Here is a 22120-nt window from a genome sequence, read left to right on the forward strand (position 1 = left end):
CTGCCAAACTATATGTGTTGTTTATACAACAATATATGGAGGCCAGGACTTCCCTGGTAGTCCAGTGGTTAAGAATCTGCGTTCCAATTCCAGGAGATGCAGGTTCAATCCCTGGTTGGGAAACTAAGATTTCACCTGCCTTGGTGCAACTGAACACTTGCAGCACAACTAGAGAGAAGCCTATGCACCACAACAAAGACCCAGAGCAGCCAAAAATAAATAAATACACAAGTACATACATAAATATTTTAAAAAATATATGGAGACTATGGAAATCTTTGGTTTCAAACTGAGGAGCTTCTCTAAGTGGTTCATAGGTGGGCACATCATTAATCCAGGTCTTGTCATGTCCGTTTTCTGCTCCTGCATCTGACCTCATGGCTAGATAATTTAAGACACTTGGCTTTCCCACAGAAACAATGTGATACTGGACTTGAGGACTCACTCTTCTTAGATATAATCCCAATGACCATACTAAATCAATTAGTCATAACAGGTATTACAGCCAATATATCATACAGTATCACACCTTGAATGATGTGTAGAAGGTAATAAACAGAACCATGGGGATGCATCAGTAATATATGTATATGGGATACAGTGTGATATAATAAAGACAATTTTTTTGAGGCTTTGAAACTTCTGCCTCCTGTTTGACCCAAGTTCCTGATTGAACTCAGAGGGCTTCTCTGAGTTTGATGGACATGGGAACAGACTTCTTGATAGCTGTTCAATAAATTGATCCAAGGTTGGTTTCTTTATGAAACATTTTTCTCACCATGAATTTATTTAGAGATTCTATTCTAAAGGAGATCAGCCCTGGGTGTTCTTTGGAAGGATTGATGCTAAAGCAGAAACTCCAGTACTTTGGCCACCTCATGTGAAGAGTTGACTCATTGGAAAAGACTCTGATGCTGGGAGGGATTGGGGGCAGGAGGAGAAGGGGACGACAGAGGATGAGATGGCTGGATGGCATCACTGACTCGATGGACTTGAGTCTCAGTGAACTCCGGGAGTTGGTGATGGACAGGAAGGCCTGGCGTGCTGCAATTCATGGGGTTGCAAAGAGTCGGACATGACTGATCAACTGAACTGAACTGAAGTTGTTGTACCCACTGTGGAGAACAGTATGGAGTTTCCTCAAAAAACTGAAAACAGACTCAGCAATCCCACTCCTGTTCATACATCCAGACAAAAACATAATTCAAACAGATCCATGCACCCCAGTGTTCATTGTGGGACTGCTTACAATAGCCAAGATATGAAAACAATGGAAATGTTCAACAGATGGATGGATAAAGAAGATGTGGTACATACATACAACAGATTATTACTCAGCCATAAGAAGGAACGAAGTAGTGCCACTTACAATAACATGGAAGGACCTAGAGATTGTCAGACTAAGTGAAGTAAGTCAGATGGAGAAAGAAACTTATCATATGATATTGATTCTCTAGTTGTACTGCATGGGTTTAGTTGCACTGAGGCATGTGGGATCTTAGTTCCCCAACAAGGAACTGAACCTGCAATTGGAAGGTGGATTCTTAACCACTGGACTACCAGAGAAGTCCTGGTCTCCATATTCTTGTATAAACAAGCACATATAATTTGGCTGACCAGATCCATTAAAAAAAAAAAAAAAACAAACAGTGGAATCTAAAGTATGACAGGAATTGACTTATTTATGAAACAGAAACAGACTCATAGACATAGAAAGCAAATTTATGGTCACTAAAGGGAGAGGGGATGGAGGGAGGGATAAATTAGGAGTTTGGGATTAATAGAGACACAAGAATGTTCAAACTACTGCACAATTGCACTCATCTCACAACGCTAGTAAAGTAATCCTCAAAATTCTCCAAGCCAGGCTTCAGCAATATGTGAACCGTGAACGTCCAGATGTTCAAGCTGGTTTTAGAAAAGGCAGAGGAACCAGAGATCAAATTGCCAACATCCGCTGGATCATGGAAAAAGCAAGAGAGTTCCAGAAAAACATCTATTTCTGCTTTATTGACTATGCCAAAGCCTTTGACTGTGTGGATCACAACAAACTGTGGAAAATTCTGAAAGAGATGGGAGTACCAGACCACCTGACCTGCCTCTGAGAAACCTATATGCAGGACAGGAAGCAACAGTTAGAACTGGACATGGAACAACAGACTTGTTCCAAATAGAAAAAGGAGTATGTTAAAGCTGTATATTGTCACCCTGCTTATTGAACTTCTATGCAGAGTACATCACGAGAAATCCTGGACTGGAAGAAGCACAAGCTGGAATCAAGATTGCCGGGAGAACTATCAATAACCTCAGATATGCAGATGACATCACCCTTATGGCAGAAAGTGAAGAGGAACTCAAAAGCCTCTTGATGAAAGTGAAAGTGGAGAGTGAAAAAGTTGGCTTAAAGCTCAACATTCAGAAAACTAAGATCATGGCATCTGGTCCCATCACTTCGTGGGAAATAGATGGGGAAACAGTGGAAACTGTCAGACTTTATTTTTGGGGCTCCAAAATCACTGCAGATGGTGACTGCAGCCATGAAATTAAAAGACGCTTACTCCTTGGAAGGAAAGTTATGACCAACCTAGATAGCATATTCAGAAGCAGAGACATTACTTTGCCAACAAAGGTCCGTCTAGTCAAGGCTATGGTTTTTCCAGTGGTCATGTATGGATGTGAGAGTTGGACTGTGAAGAAAGCTGAGCGCCGAAGAATTGATGCTTTTGAACTGTGGTGTTGGAGAAGACTCTTGAGAGTCCCTTGGACTGCAAGGAGATCCAACCAGTCCATCCTAAAGGAGATCAGTCCTGGGTGTTCTTTGGAAGGACTGATGCTAAAGCTGAAACTCCAATACTTTGGCCACCTGATATGAAGAGTTGACTCGTTAGAAACGACTCTGATGCTGGGAAGGATTGGGGGCAGGAGGAGAAGGGGACGACAGAGGATGAGATGGCTGGATGGCATCACTGACTCGATGGACATGAGTTTGAGTGAACTCCGGGAGTTGGTGATGGACAGGGAGGCCTGGCGTGCTGCGATTCATGGGGTCGCAAAGAGTCAGACACGACTGAGTGACTGAACTGAACTGAACTGAACTACATATAAAATAGATGATCAACAACAACTTACTGTATAGCACAGGAAACTATATTCAATATTCTATCATAAGCCATAAGAATAAAACCAAAATAATATGAACATATATATAATTGAATCACTTTGCTTTGTAGCAGAAACTAACACAACATTGTAAATAAGCTGTACTCCAGTAAAGTAGATTAAAAAAAAACAAACTCCTCTAGACTATTTACTGTTTGAGGAAGATACTATGATTCTTTTCCCTTACAGAGGAGGGAATGGAGGTATTGGCAGCTGAGGCCCCTTGCTGAAGCTGCACAGGGGGTCAATGATGGAACCAGCATCCCAGCCTAGGCTGTGGGTTCAGGGACGTAGTGGGAGCCCAACATGTGAGAGGGGAGATGGAGTCAGAGCAGGGCTGGAGCCGCAGTGGGAGGCACCTAGCTGGGTGAGCACTTTTCCACGAGGCAGGGTCTGGCCAGGTCAGTCCCAGCTGTTTTGTCTCATAAGCACCTGCCCTTTCTTCCCAGGGCCTCAAGTGTCTACTGGCACCCCATTCTGCATCATTTGCACACAAGATGCTTCATTCATAACACCGAAATGAGTCGTCAGTAGTAGATGTAACCCACCTATTTGATATAATAAAAAAGAGCTCAGTAATAGTTATTTTCTGTAGTGTTTGGTTCTTTATTAAATCTTGAAAAACTTTTTATTGGAGTATAGTAGATTTACAATAGTGTGTTAGTTTGAGGTGTACAGCAGTGATTCAGTTATACATACAGATGTACATATATCTATTTTCCCAAATTCTTTTTCATTGTATGTTAATACAAAATATTGAGTATAGGTCCCTGTGCTGTACAGTAATTCCTTGTTGTATAATTGATATAAAATGATATTTGTCTTTCTATGTCTGACTTCACTCAGTACGATAATCTCTAGGTCCATCCATGTTGCTGTAAATGGTATTATTTGATCCTTTTGGATGGATGAGTAACATTCCATCACATATATATGTACCACAACTTCTTTATCCATTCCTCGGTTGATGGACGTTTAGGTTGCTTCCATGTCTTGACTATTGCAAATAGTGCTGCAATGAACACTGGAGTCCCTACATCTTTTCAAATTGTGGTGCTCTCCAGTTATAAGCCCAGAAGTGGGACTGCAGGATAAAATGGTAACTCTATTTTTAATTTTATTATCTTCAAGTTTCTATGTAATAAGTTCTTTACAGTGTTTCAAAACATATCATTAAATATTATCTTTGGAAATTTGGAAAAAAATAAAAGTGAGATTCCTCCTAAACTTCCCTCCAGCCACACCCTGTGCATTCTTCCAAATCCCACCTCTACACAACAGTGTCCTGGAAATTGTTCAAGTTAACCAAAAATAGAGAAGTATTGTTGGTATGGAGTTGATCAGTATGTGGACTCACACAGACACACACATTTCAGAATTCCTGGGTGTTTTTCACCACAAATTTCTCATTTATGTTTGGGTTCATTTAGGTGAATCACAGTCTCATTCAAATTCCTAAGATCTCACACTCATGTTGTTAGCAACACAGAAGACTTTTAAAAGATAACAAAGCTTCCTTTTTCAACCAAGTTATAAAAGCTAAATAGAAAATAGCTTTTCTAAAATTAGGTGTGCGGTGGAATGGCTGCTGTTTCTTTCCCAGATGGGTGTGTGTGTGTAGTTCTCACGAGTTATTTGAGTCCTAACAGTTTGTTGTTTAACATAAAAATAATTACATTAGCACCTTTCATCCTTAAGTGCTGTATAAAGTAGTGGCTTTCTTGATACCACAGGAAGCCGCTAGTTTGGGAAGGCCACATAGTGACCATCTGTGAGCAAGGAGAAACCTTGGCTACAAAGCCCAAATAGCCCTCCATTTTTGGGAAATAGTATATTGGATTGGCCAGAAAGTTCGCTTGGGTTTTCCACATGATATTATGGAAAAATCTAAACTAACTTTTTGGTTAGCCCCATATTAACATTAACTTCCTAATACACAGGTGTTAATATTTCCCTATTTCATAAAACTTGGCTTTCTATTGTTGCTATTGTTCAGTTGCTAAGTTGTGTCTGACTCTTTGCAACCCCATGGATTATAGCCCACTAGGCTCCCCTGTCCATGGGATTTCTCAGCAAGAATACTGGATTGGGTTGCCATGTCCTCCTCCCGGGGATCCTCCTGACCCAGGAATCGAACCTGTGTCTCCTGCATTGCAGGCAGATTCTTTGCCACTGAGCTACCAGGGAAGTCATGGCTTTCTATATTATTCCTCAAATAGATTGAAGGAATTACTTATATCTGAACTCCCAGAAAATAAATTTTAAGTTCAGTGCTTTCTTCCTGGAACAGACCATGAAAACAAAAAGCGAAATAGGTATCACTGACGTGCACTCTCTGTGCTGCGTCCAAAGCAGTTCTGTGGACAAGAGGTTGGTACCTGGGGCACTGCCTTTCCACGTGTCACCAGGCTCCCCAGCCCCAGGTAACTGGCTTCCCAGTCAGTGTGGGCTTCCTCCTTCTGGCTGTGACTTTATGGATGATTTTTGGTGAATTGGAAAAAAACAGACATCCTGATCCTCACATCTTTTGTTAGGATGTGGAAATGTGAAAACAAAAGAAAGGATGGAAAGAAAGAGAAGGAGGGGGGAAGGAAGGAAATAAACTCAAAGAAATTTAGAGCCTAGTGAGTGATTTTATTTCTAATTAAGGAAGACTAAAAATGCGCCATGGTGGTTACCAACTTCTGTAGGACTTAACATACACGTTGAGAATGCTTTTCAATGAAAATATAACCTTTTTAAAAAAAATGTTGCACTTCTTAAAATTAGTATTAAGCATACTCCATAGGTTTTCAACAAATATTATTTGATGATGCTAACAAGATACGAAGCTAAGAAAAATGTATAAATTAGAATGAGTTCTAGTAAACTTGACATTTAACTCCACAATCAGGCTTCTTTAAATATACTGTCAAGAATTCAGAAACTTGGGCTTGATCTAATATCCCAGGCACAGGTGGCTAAAATACCAGGACATATGTTTTCTGAATCTGGCATTTATCCTGGCTTTTTGAGATGTTTGGAAGAAATTCTAATATCATTACAAATTTAGGACTATAGTTTTCCCTATTATTCATATATAACACTTCTGAAGTATGTCAGCTGTGTTGACGAAAGTGCCTAGAATGCATAGCAATCTGGATCTAGCTATTCTCTTCCCAGGACTCAGGAAATCTTAATTGAGCAAATTGAAAACAATGCATTCAATAGAGAGGCCCCTGGTATGTGGTCCCACTGCTCTGGACCCAAAGAAAATGGCACTGAAAATAAGCGCTTGGGGCCCACATGGGCTCTTGCAGTTGGGGAGGAATTTGTAGGAATTTCTCTGTGTTGTCATCATTGTTGAAGTTTTTAGTGTGACTATTGGTCTGCATGGTGCCAGTCACATCTCAAATGGCTGTGAGTCACTTGAGGGGTGAGATCTGTCTTACTTGACTTTCTATTGACACCATCCACAGCCTTCTTCCTAGTACTTAGCACAGCCTAGAAGATCATGAAAAAATGATAGGAAATGGAGACTGAAATCTCATTCTTTTTTCATGCAGAGTCTTTGATAACAAACCAAGTTGCAGAAGGAGGTGGGGGACGGGGGTTGTGGAATGAGCTTTTAAGTGTGCGTGAACTTGAGAATTATTCTCCTCCTAGGTTATTCAGTAGTATTCAAGGACTACTTAGCTTTTATTTTTTTTTTCTTTTGCTGAAACTTGGTTATACTCTTATGTTCACAATGCCTGTGCTACCACCCCTCGTGCAATTCTGTACTGTAAAGCTAATTGGACAATTAACTTGGGAGGAACACACTTCCTAACCTTTGAATTAACAACAGTGCCAACACATTAGAAAACTCCGAGGGTGAGAGCAGTCGCCAACCAGGCACTTAATTATATTTCAGGAACTGTGGCCTGGGCACAAGCAGAGACTTGGGAACCTCCTGTGTAGCTTTCCTGTAGCTTGAATATTTGAGTCCACTCATATTTCAGACCCTCATAGGGACCATCTGCCAACTATGGGTAAAAGACTGGTTGCAGAATGATTGGTTACTCATCACAAATCCTAACAATTCCCAACAGAATAAGTTCTAGTGTTGCTAGAAGTCCTCATGTATCTTGAATTATCACCTGGATAAGGAAAACATTAATCTCCCTGGAGAAGTACAGGAAAAAAACAATAGAAATGTGCCTTCTCTCTAAGGATAAATAAGGCAGCATTTATAATGCTTTTCATGACAAATCTACCTGTGTGGTCTTAATGAAAAACTGAATATGGAAAAAGAGCCAGTTGAAGAATTTTTTATTTTTCCCCTATTAACATGCTAATCTGCCCTCTATTCTTTATAATGTTTCAGTTTTCCCATTGATAAAATGAGCATTACATTAGTTTTCTGTTGAGCGTAATCTATTGCCACTAAATTAGAAACTGAAGCTCTGGTACTTTGGCCACCTGATGTGAAGAGCTGACTCATGCTGGGAAAGACTGAGGGCACTGGGAGAAGAGGATAGTAGAGGATGATATGGTTGGATGGCATCACTGACTCAGTGGACATGAATTTGAGCAAAATCCAGGAGATAATGAAGGACAGGGAAGCCTGGCATGCTGCAGTAAACAAGAACATCTTAAAGCAACACCATTTATTTGCTCACAGAAGCAAATCATAGATTAGAAGTAGATTAGAAGTCCAGGGAAGTCTAGGCTTGATTCTCTTCTCAGAACTCACTAGGCTGAATTTCAAAGTATCAGTTGTGACAAAGATCACATCTGAGGTCTGGGGTCTCTTCCAAGTGCATGTCTTTGTGGCAGATCTCAGTTCCTTGTGGCTATAGGACTGAGGTCCTATTTCTCTGCAGCTGTCAGGCAGGAACAGTCTCAACATCAAGAAGCTGCCCACATCCCTTTGTCGATGGTCCCCTCTATCTTTAAAGCCAGCAACAGACACCCTCCCTCATGTCACATTTCAAATCCCTTTTACCCAGAGGAGCCCAGGTCCTTTAAAGAGCTTGAGTGATGAAGCTAGGGCCACCGAGGAGAAACTTCCTTTCTTAAAGTCACTTGACTTGGAATCCTAACTACACCTTAAAAATCCCTTCACAGCAGTACCTAGGTTAGTATTTGGCTGAATATCTGGAAGAAGGTGTATATTAAGGGAATGAGCATCTTGGAGGTCTTTAGAGTTTTGTCTTCTACGGGGAAAATAATGTTATATAATATTATTATAATCTTAGAATATTGTCAAATGGATTAGTGAGATAAATGTGTAAAGCACTTAGCATAGTATCTAGTACAATAAGTCTAAAGAAGTGGGATCTAGTATTATTAATGCCTCACTATACTATGTTTTTATAACTACAATAATTTTAAAATTCTATTATGATAAACACTTTAGAAACGTAATGGAATATGTTTCTCATTAGTTGGATACTCTACAGAAAACACGTCCTATGGTCAGAGTCAAGGAACACAGGAAACTTTATGTTTAGTCTGTTTGTTAAAATTTGATAAACTAATTCAAATTATTTAAAAACTGCAATAAAAAAAGGGGAGATAGGGATATAATTCATATTGGTACTCAGCTCAAGCCTCCATATCCTTTGGCATAAAATGAAGTATGGGCGTCTGCATTGTTGTTTACTTCTTGCTTTTTAGTAAAAAAAAAATGCATCACAGAATCCATGCCTTAAACACTGACATTTTTCAGGGAGATCTGTTTTGTTTCTACTCCTGCTCTGAATGTAAAATGAATGCTTCAAATGCTCTATCCACACAAAGGCTTGATGCCCCCTTTCTCCCTTCAATAGTTCCAGTTGAGAATAGGCAGCATTATGCAATTTGGTGACCAGGCACCAACAATGAGAATGCTTCTCCCTGGCTGTGGGAAGAAAAGCAGCTAAGGGGTTAACAGTAATATTTTGCAAATGGAGGCAAGTGAAGAAAAAATTAAATTAGCATAAGAAAAGGTAGGCTTAGGGGATTTTCCACTCGACTGTTTGGTATAAGAGCTCCATGTTACCAAGGGGGAGGATGGCAAGAGAAACCCTAATGTTTATGCTGTTCTTGAAATGCATAGCCATTGTACTCATTGGCTGTATTAGGAAAAACATCCTGAGTTAAGCCTGGCAAGAAAGTAAGAGGATTCCTCAGTAATGTCGCTTCTAGAGGAGAGGTGGTTTGTGATTAAAAGTAAAAATATTAAGCAATGATTTTCATTATTAACTAGAATGGACCCCAATGTCTGTAATTAATTTCACTTAAATTTAATAGCTCATTTGAGAAATTGTGCCTAATTCACAGTATCTAAATGTAATTAGCAGATATTTCTTTTTCCTTAATACCTAGACTTATTTAAAGATTGCTTAATTGGGAATATCCAATTTCAAGTTATAATTATTTTTGCTAGTTGAAAGCATGCAAAATAACTGTAAAGATTCTTACTGATCTCCTTAGCGTAGAACATGTACTACTCGGTTGTTACCTGTTTCTATGAAGGTGCTGAATTTGTTTTTGAATCAGTCTTTGCTTCACTTTTATGAATAACTGACCAGTAAAAAAAAATTTTTTTTGATTCTGAATTTCATTAGATTTAATAACAAAGTGAGCACAACTGTCCAAATAAATCATGATGAATCTCATTAATTAAGATAGAAAAAGGTCAGCTTATTTTAGGTAAATTTCTGTGACATTATGTGCTGATAACTAGAGGAGAAATGGGGTAGGGTTAGAGGCTAATGAATGCATTGTGTGTTCCTAAGGAAAATCTTTCCAGATTAAACCAGTGAAACTTTGGGTTATTAAAAATGAGAACAAAGATCAAAGATTATCCCAGTCCTGGGAAATTTGCCCATAAACTGATGATAAAATTATTTGTAAGTCAGTTGATAAGATTGATATTCAGGGAATAGGTGTCAGGAATCAGTTGAGACTCAGAAGTTTGGGGGAGAATGGATACATGTGTATTTATGGCTGAGTCCCTTTGCTATCCACCTGTAACTATCACAACATTATTAATTGGCTGTACCTCAATATAAAATAAAAAGTTTAAAAAAATCAGTTGAAAAAGATTTTACTATTACAGACAGATTGTTGTTATTTAGTCGCTAAGTAGTCATGTCTGACTCTGTAACCTCATGGACGGTAGCCTGCCAGGCCCCTCTGTCCATGGGATTTTCCAGACAACAATACTGGGGTGGATTGCCATTTCCTTCTCCAGGGCATCTTTCCAACCTGGTATCAAACCCACGTCCCCTGCATTGACAAGAGGATTCTTTATCACTGAGCCACCAACGAAGTCCTAAACACAGATTATCACTTTTCAAACTTTTGGAATAGTGGCTTAGCCTTTCATTTAAATCTTGTTTATTTTATCCCTTCCTTTGTTTATATTTTACACATGGACATTAAAGATCTAGAAGCGATCAAGTTTTCAGATCTTCATCACTGAGAAATGACTTAAATAGATCTGCTTTCCCAACACAACCCTTGCTCAGGAAAGGCATTATAAACCAAAGCTTGAGGAAAAGGGAAGAAAACAGGGGAGATAGAAAAGGGTACCAGGTGATTTATCTAAGGTTAACATTATGATATGATTTTGCTACGTTTTCCCCTTTTTTCTTTTTTATTGATGTATTTGAGGTTGATTTACAGTGTTGTGTTAGTTTCTGATGTGCAGCAAAGTGGTTCAGACAGACAGATAGATAGATGATAGATTCTCTTTCAGATTATCTTCCATTATAGGTTATAGGTATTGAGTATAGGTCCCTGTGCTATACAGGAGGTCCTTGTCAGTTATCTATTTATATAAAGTAGTTTATATCTGTTAATCCCAAGCTCCTAATTTTTTCCTCCACTCTTCCATTTCCTTTGGTAACCATGAGTTTTTTTCTATGTCTGTGAGTCTGTTCCTGTTTTGTAAATAAGTTCATTTGTATAATTTTTTTGGATTGCACATGTGATATCAAATGATATTTGTCTTTGATTTATTACACTCAATGTGATAATCTCTAAGTCCATTTATGTTGCTACAAATGGCAGTATTTCATTCTTTTTATGGCTGAGTAATAGCTCGTTGTACATATGTCCCACATCTTTAACCATTCATCTGTTGATGAACTTTTAAGATGCTCCATAACTTGTCTATTGTAAATTATGCTGTAATGAACATCGGCGTGCACATATCTTTTCAAATTATAATTTTCTTCAGATATCTGCCCAGGAGTCAGATTGCTGAATCATATGGTAGTTGTATTTTTAGGTTTTTAAGGAACCTCCGTACTGTTATCCATAGCAGCTGCACCACTTCACATTCCAAACAACAGTGTAGGAAGATACCTTTTTTCTACTTCTCCAGCATTTACTATTTGTAGACTTTTTGATGATGACAATTCTGACCAGTGTGAGGTGATACCTCATTGTAGTTTGGATTTGCATTTCTCTAATAATTAGTGCTGTTGAGCATCTTTTCACATGAGGGTAAGGTGATGTGAAAAAAGCTAAGCTGAGACAAAATGATGTCATGTTATAGTTGCTGGGGGGAAGGGATTGTTAGGGAATTGGGATGGCTATGTACACAGTGCAATATTTAAGACTGGTAACCAACAAGGACCCACTATGAAAAACAAAAAATAAATGGTAAGTCCTGGTTTTGAGTGCCTGCTCATGTAGATATAGAATCATGAGATGTTTAGAGATTGCAGATGACACTCTTCTGCAGACCCAACACCTGTCCTTTTATAGAGAGGGCAGGGAAAGCACAGAGGGTCAGATTTATTTTACTTCTTGTATCTTTTCTTCTCAGTTCAAGAATCAAAAGACCATGTTTCCTCAACTGAATTTAACGTTTCTTGTTTAATTGCTCCACCTGACCTCCTCTTTGACTAGGAACCCAGACTCTCAGACATGTTCATGCAGAGTGACCTTGGAATCAGGGGACATTGATTTTCTTCTTTTTTACAGTATGAAGAGTTCAGTCAAGCGGCTATTGACAAACTAAGCCACAGATACCAGAGCCCATGGTAAGTATATTTACATCAATTAATTAATCTTTCCTCCTAAATTAGTAACAGAGTTAATTTCTTTTTATTGGAGTAATTTGCTTTACAATGTTGTGTTAGTTTCTGCTGTACAGCAAAGTGAATCAGCTATATGTTTACCTATATCCCCTCTTTTTTGGATCTCTTTCCCATTTAGGTCACTACAGAGAATTGAGTTAGAGGTCCCTGTGCAATACAATAGGGACCCATTATCTTATTATATACCTCATTATCTATTTTATACCTGCATTGTTCTTCAATTACTCAGCTACATGTTTACCTATATCCCCTCTTTTTTGGATCTCTTTCCCATTTAGGTCACTACAGAGAATTGAGTTAGAGGTCCCTGTGCAATACAATAGGGACCCATTATCTTATTATATACCTCATTATCTATTTTATACCTGCATTGTTCTTCAATTACTCAGCTACATGTTTACCTATATCCCCTCTTTTTTGGATTTCCTTCCCATTTAGGTCACTACAGAGAATTGAGTAGAGGTCTCTGTGCAATGTAATAGGGACTCATTATCTTATTATATCTCATTTTTTATTTTATACCTGCGTTGTTCTTCAATTACTCAGTCATGTCCGACTCTTTGCAACCCCATGGACTTCAGCACACCAGGCTTCCCTGTCCTTCACCATCTCCTGGAGCTTGCTCAAACTAATGTCCATTGAATCGGTAATGCAATCCAACCATCTCATCCTCTGTCATCCCCTTCTTCTCCTGCCTTCAATCTTTCCCAGCATCAGGGTCTTTTCTAATGAGTCAACTCTGCACATCAGGTGGCCAAGTATTGAAGCTTGAGCTTCAGCATCTGTCCTTCCAATGAATATTCAGGATTGATTTCCTTTGTACCTACATGTATGTGTGCTAAGTCACTTCAGCACAGTGGTGTATATATGTCAGCTCCAATCTCCAAATTCTTTCCATTCACCCCTTCCCCCTTTGATGTTCATATGTTTAATCTTTAAGTCTGTGCCTCTATTTCTGCTTTGCAAATAAGATAATCTATACTCCTTTTCTAGATTCCACATATATGCATTAATATATGATATTTGCTTTTCTCTTTCTGACTTACTTCACTCAATAACAGTTAATTTTTCTTAATTTTTTTATATCCTATAGGTTTATTTGTACATTTGTGAATTTTTACTTCTAATAAGCACAGAAAATCTTCACTATCTACTCGGTCAGTTCAGTTGCTTAGTCGTGTTCGACTCTTTGTGACCCCGTGGACTGCAGCATGCCAGGCCTCCCTGTCCATCACCAATTCCCGGAGATTACTCAAACTCATGTCCACTGAGTTGGTGATGCCATACAACCATCTCATCCTCTGTCATCCCCTTCTCCTCCTGCCTTCACTTTTTCCCAGCATCAGGGTCTTTTCAAATGAGTCAGCTCTTCGCATCAGGTGGCCAAAGTATTTGGAACTTCAGCTTCAAGATCAGTCCTTCCAATGGATATTCAGGACTGATTTCCTTTAGGATTGATTGGTTGGATCTCATTGCAGTCCAAGGGACTCTCAAGAGTCTTCTCTAACTCCACAGTTCAAAAACATCAATTCTTCAGCGCTCAGCTTTCTTTATAGTCCAACTCTCACATCCACACATGACTACTGGAAAAAACATAGCTTTGACTAGATGGACTTTTGTTGACAAAGTAATGTCTCTGCTTTTTAATATGCTCTCTGGGTTGGTCACAGCTTTTCTTCCAAGGAGCAAGTGTCTTTTAATTTCATGGCTGCAGTCACCATTTGCAGTGATTTTGGAGCCCCCCAAAATATAGTCTGACACTGTTTCCACTGTTTCCCCATCTATTTGCCAGCTACCATGATCTTAGCTTTCTGAATATTGAGTTTTAAGCCAACTTTTCCACTCTCCTCTTTCACTTTCATCAAGAGGCTTTTGAGTTCCTCTTCGCTTTCTGCCATAATGGTGTTGTCATCTGCATATCTGAGGTTATTGATATTTCTCCCAGCAATCTTGATTCCAGCTTGTGCTTCCCCCAGCCCAGCTTTTCACATGATGTACTCTGCATATAAGTTAAATAAGCAGGGTGACAATATACAGCCTTAACGTACTCCTTTCCCAATATGGAACCAGTTTGTTGTTCCATGTCCAGTTCTGTTGCTTCCTGACCTGCATATAGGTTTCTCAAGAGGCAGGTGAGGTAGTCTGGTACTCCCATCTCTTTAAGAATTTTCCAGTTTGTTGTGATCCACACAGTCAAAGGCTTTGGCGTAGTCAATAAAGCAGAAATAGATGTTTTTCTGAAATTCTCTTGCTTTTTCGATGATCCAGTGGGTGTTGGCAATTTGATCTCTGGTTCCTCTGCCTTTTTTAAATTCAGCTTGAACATCTGAAAGTTCACAGTTCATGTACTGTTGAAGCCTCACTCAGAGAATTTTGAGCATTACTTTGCTAGCATGTTAGATGAGTGCAATTGTGCGGTAGTTTGAACATTCTTTGGCATTGCCTTTTTTTTGGGATTGGAATGAAAACTGACTTTTTCTAGTCCTGTGGCCACTGCTGAATTTTCCAAATTTGCTGGCATATTGAGTGCAGCACTTTCACAGCATCATCTTTTAGGATTTGAAATAGCTCAACTGGAATTCCATCACCTCCAATAGCTTTGTTCATAGTGATGCTTCCTAAGCCCACTTGACTTCACATTCCAGGATGTCTGGCTCTAGGTGAATGATCACACCATTGTAATTATCTGGGTTGTGAAGATCTTTTTTGTATAGTTCTTCTGTGTATTCTTGCCACCTCTTCTTAAAATTTTCTGCTTCTGTTAGGTCCGTACCATTTCTGTCCTTTATTGAACCCATCTTTGCATGCAATTTTCCCTTTGTAGCTCCAATTTTCTTGAAGACATCTCTAGTCTTTTCCATTCTTTTGTTTTCCTCTATTTCTTTGCTCTGATCACTGAGGAAGGCTTTCTTATCTCTCCTTGCTATTCTTTGAAACTCTGCATTCAAATGGGTGTATCTTTCCCTTTTTCCTTTTCCTTTCACTTTCTTTTCACAGCTATTTGTAAGGCCTCCTCAGACAACCATTTTGCCTTTTTGCATTTCTTCTTCTTGTGGATGATCATGATCCTTGTCTCCTGTACAGTCACAAACCTCCATCCATACTTCTTCAGGCACTCTGTCTATCGGATCTAATCCCTTGAATCTATTTCTCACTTCCACTGTTAATAGTAAGGGATTTCATTAAGGGGAGGGATGGGGCAGGGCAAGTGAGATGAGAGCACAGTGCAGGAAAAGGGAACCAGCCTGTTAAGAACAGCAGCTGGATGTTGGAGGGTGGGGCCTTTAACTATATAAATGGTTGTTTTCAATGAAAGAACAAAAATATAACTTTTTTGGTTAAAAGCCCCTCATTTCATGCTGTTGGCCTAGAAACCATCATAATGCATCATGTTAGTTACTCAATGTAATCCTATTAAAATCACACAATGGCTTGAATTAACACTCTTGAGTGACTTCACTTTCACTTTCACTTTAAGGCAGCTGGTAACCAAAATGAAACCTGTATGTTCAGTTACAGGAAAAGAGCAAAACCTAGGCTTGTCATCTATTGGAAAATATAATTCAGATTTCTAAGGGAAAAGAGATCAATCAGCATTGCTCTTACAGGAGTACAGATTCAATAATGTCTTTGTTTTCCTTAGATTTTTGGAGGTCAGGGTTTCTGTACTTTGGGGACACTAAGCACAACCTCTGCTTAAAAACCTTCTGGCCTCACTCTCAGGCTTGGCAGAGGCTCTGAAAGAGGATGACTCTACAAGGTCCAGGTGTGCCCACCTGATTGCATTCTCTCAGCTGTGCCAAGAGCCATCTCCTTCCTGGGCAAGGTTTGTGTTTAGCCTCCCCAGCTGTTTGCATGTTCTGTCGTCAGTCAACTGCATTCACTCAATAAATCCAGCATCTCCTGTATTCAAAGCACTGCTAGACTCTGCAGCCATGGTGCTGAACAAGCCTAAGAACTAAGAGAAGTCACTGGGGACTTCCCTGGTGATACAGTGGATAGGAATCCACCTGCCAATGCAGGGGACACAGGTTCAATCCCCAGTCTGGGAAGATTCCACATGCTGTGAGCAACTAAGCACATGAACCTACTGAGGCCTTGTGCAGCAATTACTGAAGCCCATGTCCCTCGAGCCTATGCTCTGAATAAGCGAAGGCGCCACAGTGAGAAGCCCATGCATTGGCAACTAGAGAGTAGCCCCCGCTCACCTCAACTAGGGAAAGCCTGTGTGCAGCAACATAGACCTAGCTCAACCAAAAAATAAAAATAAATGAATAAATACATTTTAAGAAAGAGAATTCATTGAAAGATTTAAAATAGGGAACAATGTGATCCAATTTTTTTAAAAAGATCACCCTGGAATATTGAAGTGCTGCGTGGAGAAAAAAATTGAAAAGTGACAAGATAGTTGTAGGAAGCTCAGCCAGGAAACAATTTCATTTCAACAAGTCGCTCTTGAGTTTTCAGTGTGCTCTGTAAACAATCCAAAATCAGTTGTGATGATGAGAGTTGTGAGTAGGAAAGGATTTGAGCTCAGCTTTCAAAGGAACACAGGCTTTAAATAAATGAGGAGAAGAAGAGATGATGTTTGTTGTGACAACCGGGAGTAAGAATGTATTCAGAGATCGGACGAAAGAGATTTTAGCATTATCTTAATTTTACAGGAGAAGAAATTGAACTTCAGATGCTAAGTAAGGTACACAAACATGGGTTACAGAGCTAATATTTCGGTCCAAGTTGACTGATTCCACAGATCTGGGTTGGGATCTGGGTTTGAATCTTTTCAGAAGGCTCTTCAAGTGATTCTAATGATCATTCAGGGCTGAGAATGACTTGTGAGGACTGAAAGAAGAAAGGGATGAGCCTGGGGGCACCCACACCTAGGAAAAGGTGAGTGAGCATCATGCAAGAAGGAAAGAGCCTCAGAGGCAGGGACCTGAGGACAATGGGAAGCTGTAAAAGGCAGGGAAGAACTCAAGGAGGAAGGTTTATACAAGGAAATGGAAATCCAAGAAAACAATAACAGACAAATATTTGGAAGTTATCAATGGTCTCAGAAAAAACACTGGAGGAAGAGAAGAATGAGTTGAGGGCATATAAGCAGCATTGAAGAATTTTTGTCAGCTGATGTAATAGAGCCAAGAGACTGCTCTGATTTTCAGACCAGAAGTCCAGTCAAGGACAATGACAGGATTTCCTCCATTCTGGGGTATACTTTGATAATTTAACTCCTTGAAATCAGGATGTGTTTTATGGTAGTTGTTTATAGATGTAGTGACTCTCTGCCCCCAGGTTAATCTGTTATTGAATCAATGGTGTGCTATCCAATTTATTGCATCTAAAATTGTCCTTGTTATTTGAATAAAGCTCCCCTAGTAGTCCTGACCTTGAGGGTAGGTGAGGGAGATCCAAGATTTTGAGCCTCATTTGCAAGTGTAAATACGAGAGACCTGGGTTCGATCCCTTAGTTGGGAAGATCCCCTGGAGAAGGGAAAAGCTACCCACTCCAGTATTCTGACCTGGAGAAGTCCAAGGACTGTATAGTCCATGGGGTCGCAAAGAGTTGGACACTACTGAGTGACTTTCACTACTACTACTAAAGACAGGTAAAAACATACTTCAGCAAACTTGAGATGAAGGCCTGCTATGTGACAAGTCCTCAAAATTTATAAAGTAATAAGCAGGGTCCTTGTGCTCAAGTCACTCACAGACTTTCAGGACAGATAGATGTAAAAAGATTTCAATACAACATCCACTGATGGAGAATGACCACAATAGCGGGGTGTGGGTTGACTTTATTCTTTTCCCTTCTGAATTAAAGGAAACATTCTTTTGTTTTAAATACATAAGTTTCTCTAGACATGAGGTCTGATGATTAACTCATTTTTATGTGGTCTCTTCTCACAGCTGGGTGTTTTCCAATATATAAAAACAGTATGTCTAATTTCAATAAGAAGAATAAAAAGCACAGATAGGAAGTGGGAGAACAGTTTACAGTCAAATTAAGAGTCAGTTTACAAGAGAATATACTGCGAATAGTGAATCCGTGGGACTTTTTGTTTTGAGAAGTGAAATCTGTTAAAGTTACACGTTACTGAAAATTGTAGAGCATAGCAGCATCCTGCTTTCTTTCCCTTACCTTTAACATAGAGTTTGACATATCAGTTCAGTTCATTTCAGTCGCTCAGTCGTGTCCGACTCTTTGCGACCCCATGAATCGCAGCACGCCAGGCCTCCCTGTCCATCATCAACTCCTGGAGTTCACTCAGACTCACATCCATCGAGTCAGTGATGCTATCCAGCCATCTCATCCTCTGTCGTCCCCTTCTCCTCCTGCCTCCAATCCCTCCCAGCATCAGAGTCTTTTCCAATGAGTCAACTCTTCACATAAGGTGGCCAAAGTACTGGAGTTTCAGCTTTAGCATCATTCCTTCCAAAGAAATCCCAGGGCTGATCTCCTTCAGAATGGACTGGTTGGATCTCCTTGCAGTCCAAGGGACTCTCAAGAGTCTTCATATATAAGAGTTTGACATATAGGGGTACTCAATACTTGGTGAATCAGATATAAAAGACAAAATCCCTGTTCTTAGTGTACTCAGAATGGCACAGATTGGTACAGCTCAAGCCAGAGAAACTGGAGGACTTTGGTCATGAGGACTTCCTGAATGAGATGAAATTTAAGCTGGGTTTAGAAGGAGAACATTAGGAAAATCTCTGGTTGCCTCCCTGGGTAAACTTGTTATCCATGCACATGAAAGGCTTGCTGAGATTATGAAATCAACAGACTCGTTCACAGGCGAAGTTCCTTCCAGAAAGGCACTGCCAACATGACTATGCCCTAATGTCACTATGAAGTTGCCTCTTTGCCACTTATTTGCCAATGTATCATTTGTCTTAGGACTAATGTCTTAAGGACTGGTTCACAGTCCTGTGGACAGCCACTGTCAGTAGATGGTGGGGTTGCGGGTGTGGGTGTCAAGGATGCTGCAGATTCTAAAGTGAGGGTGACCAGACTAGTTGTCAGTCAAGAAGAGAGGAGCAACATGACTTTTAAAAAGTCAAAATTAACTACAATGTCCCCTAACTTCATTTATTTGAGGGTCACAGCTCTTTTCAGTGTGTTGGCTCTCCTGTGTCTCCTTCCTATAATCAAAGGATTTGTTTGTCAGCTCCCATTCTCAGGAGGTGCACAGCATGGCAAGTGGAAAGAGTGCTGAAGTGAAAATCAAGAAAGGCTGGTTTTACCAGGCTTTTTCCTGGTGAAGGAATTTATCCTTCTCCAGGAAAAAAATGAAGGAGGTTTAGCTATAAAGGAGTACAAAAGTGTTTGCAATGATGCAAAGTCAGAAATAGCCTGCTAAGTCCCTTCAGTCGTGTCCGACTCTGTGCGACCCCTTAGACGGCAGCCCACCAGGCTCCCCCGTCCCTGGGGTTCTCCAGGCAAGAACACTGGAGTGGGTTGCCATTTCCTTCTCCAATGCATGAAAGTGAAAAGTGAAAGTGAAGTCACTCAGTCGTGTCCGACTCCTAGTGACCCCATGGACTGCAGCGCACCAGGCTCCTCCGTCCATGGGATTTTCCAGGCAAGAGTACTGGAGTGGGGTGCCATTGCCTTCTCTGAGAAATAGCCTAATATTCCCCAAATAAGGGATTGTGAGAAGTTGTGAAGTGGAATCTATAGTGATTAAGAGATGTAGTATATATATACAATGGAATATTACTCAGCCATAAAAAAATGAAACAATCCCATTTGCAGCAACATGGATGGACCTAGAGAGTGTCATACTGAGTGAAATAAGCCATAGAAAGACAAATAGCATATGACACCACTTATATGTGGAATATAGAAAAATGATACAAATGAACTCATAAACAAGGCAGAAATAGACTCACAGACATAGAAAATAAACTTATGATTACCAAAGTGGGTAAGGGGAATAAATTAGGAGTTTGGGATTAATGCACACATGCTACTATATATAAAATGGATAAACAACAAGAACCTTCTCTATAGCATAGGGAATTTCACTGAACATTTTGTAGCAACTTATAAGGGAAATTAATATAAGAAGAATATATATACACACACATGTGTTTTTATATATATATATATATATTGGAGAAGGCAATGGCACCCCACTCCAGTACTCTTGCTTGGAAAATCCCATGGACGGAGGAGCCTGGTGGGCTGCAGTCCATCCGGTCGCTAAGAGTTGGACACGACTGAGCAACTTCACTTTCACTTTTCACTCTCATGCTTTACAGAAGGAAATGGCAACCCACTCCAGTGTTCTTGCCTGGAGTATCCCAGGGACAGAAAAGCCTGGTAGGCTGCCATCTCTGGGGTCGCACAGAGTCGGACATGACTGAAGCGACTTAGCAGTAGCAGCAGTATATATATATATATATATATATATATATATATATATATAAAACTGTGCTGTACTGCTGAAACTAACATGATACTGTAAATCAACTACACCTCAATAATAAATAAATAAAATATTTTTAAAAACAAATAAATATTGTTCATAGAGAGGAAAGGGGAGATTCTGAAGACACTTCCCACATTCAAGTCCCCATTTTAACATCTGGAAGCTGTGACTCCGTGACACGTTATTTAAACTCTTTATCCCTCAGATTTCCAATCTGTAAAATGATTATAACAGAGTCTACTCTTCTGGAGTAGATATTTTATACAGATGTGTTGTTACACATACAGCACTTTGAACAGCACTTGGTATATATAGTAAATGCTCAGTAAACAGTGTGACCATATGTTTTATTACCTAAAATAGGACACTTTGGAAAGTAAAACAGGAAGCTAATGGAATTAGGTCACCTGGACAACAGACTAACCTGTAGGTATCCTGAGCAAATCAGGCCACTCTGTTAACAAACATTCCCAAATTAGTTAAATAAATTAAATGAAATGCATTGAAATAAATAAATTTAAATAAATCTGTTAAAATTCTTATTACCCTGTTAGGAAAAACAATCAGTATAGAGATTCAGCATGGGAGATAAATTTCACACTGTAGAGTTAATCTTACAAAAGTGGAACAGAAATTCAAAGAGACAGAAAAGAAGAAAAGAAAAAATAAGAAAGAAAGAAAGAAATTAAAAATAAATTAGTCTAGTGTTTAATAGACCTCAGAAGGGATCAGAGATAACAGAAAAAAGAAAATCAATAATGTTAGAAAATTTCTCAGAAGGGAATAACATGAATTTCCAGATTGAAAGGCTCTATCAAAGAAAAATGACAACAACTATATTAAGACATGTCACTGTGAAACTTCACTTCTGGGATGAAGACAATTGCCAAGCCTTCCAGAGGGAGACTGGGACATGTACAAAGGATCCAGAATCAATAAGTCATCACACTTCTTGCCAGGGATCCTAGGCTCTGGAAGACACTGGTCAATGACTGCTTGTCTACTAGAAAGTGACCGTCAACCTGGAATTCTATACCCTGCTCGACTATCAAGTGGGGAGGTAGAAAAGAGACATTTTTATGCATGTATGTATTCCCCAAATGCATTGTTTCCCAAGAAGCAACTGGAGAATATCATTTAGCAAGATAATAAGGGAAAGTCCAGGAAAAAGAAAGGAATATGATCAAAGAAACAAGAGACCCAACAAAGGTGACAGGCAAAGAGGATTCTCAAAATGGTAAAAGAGAAGACCAGGAAAGTGGACATGCAGGAGCCCAGAGGAGGAGCAGGGCAAGTGGGGGTCCCCCAGGGGGCACTTACTTGATACAAATATTGAGTGAAGTCCTGAAGAAGCAAATGAGCTGAAAGTGGGTGATTTTGGAGAAGACAATGCTGGGACAGGGAGCAGAGAGAGATGGGAGTATTGTTAATTATAAACATTTTAGTACTACTTATTTATTAATGGTT

The 22120-nt window shown here is 39.6% G+C and overlaps 1 protein-coding gene across 1 annotated transcript in view; it reads left to right on the plus strand.

Annotated features, from left to right (window-relative positions):
• Positions 1-22120, plus strand: part of SPMIP2 (sperm microtubule inner protein 2) — a 74165-nt gene that overhangs the window by 17551 nt on the left and 34494 nt on the right. The window contains exon 3 of the mRNA XM_055550864.1: positions 12103-12161. Coding sequence (XP_055406839.1) covers positions 12103-12161 — 59 coding nt within the window. The remainder of the gene's footprint in view (positions 1-12102; positions 12162-22120) is intronic.

Source organism: Bubalus kerabau, chromosome 16 (genome assembly GCF_029407905.1).
Source record: "Bubalus kerabau isolate K-KA32 ecotype Philippines breed swamp buffalo chromosome 16, PCC_UOA_SB_1v2, whole genome shotgun sequence".
Taxonomy (NCBI): Eukaryota; Metazoa; Chordata; class Mammalia; order Artiodactyla; family Bovidae; genus Bubalus; species Bubalus kerabau.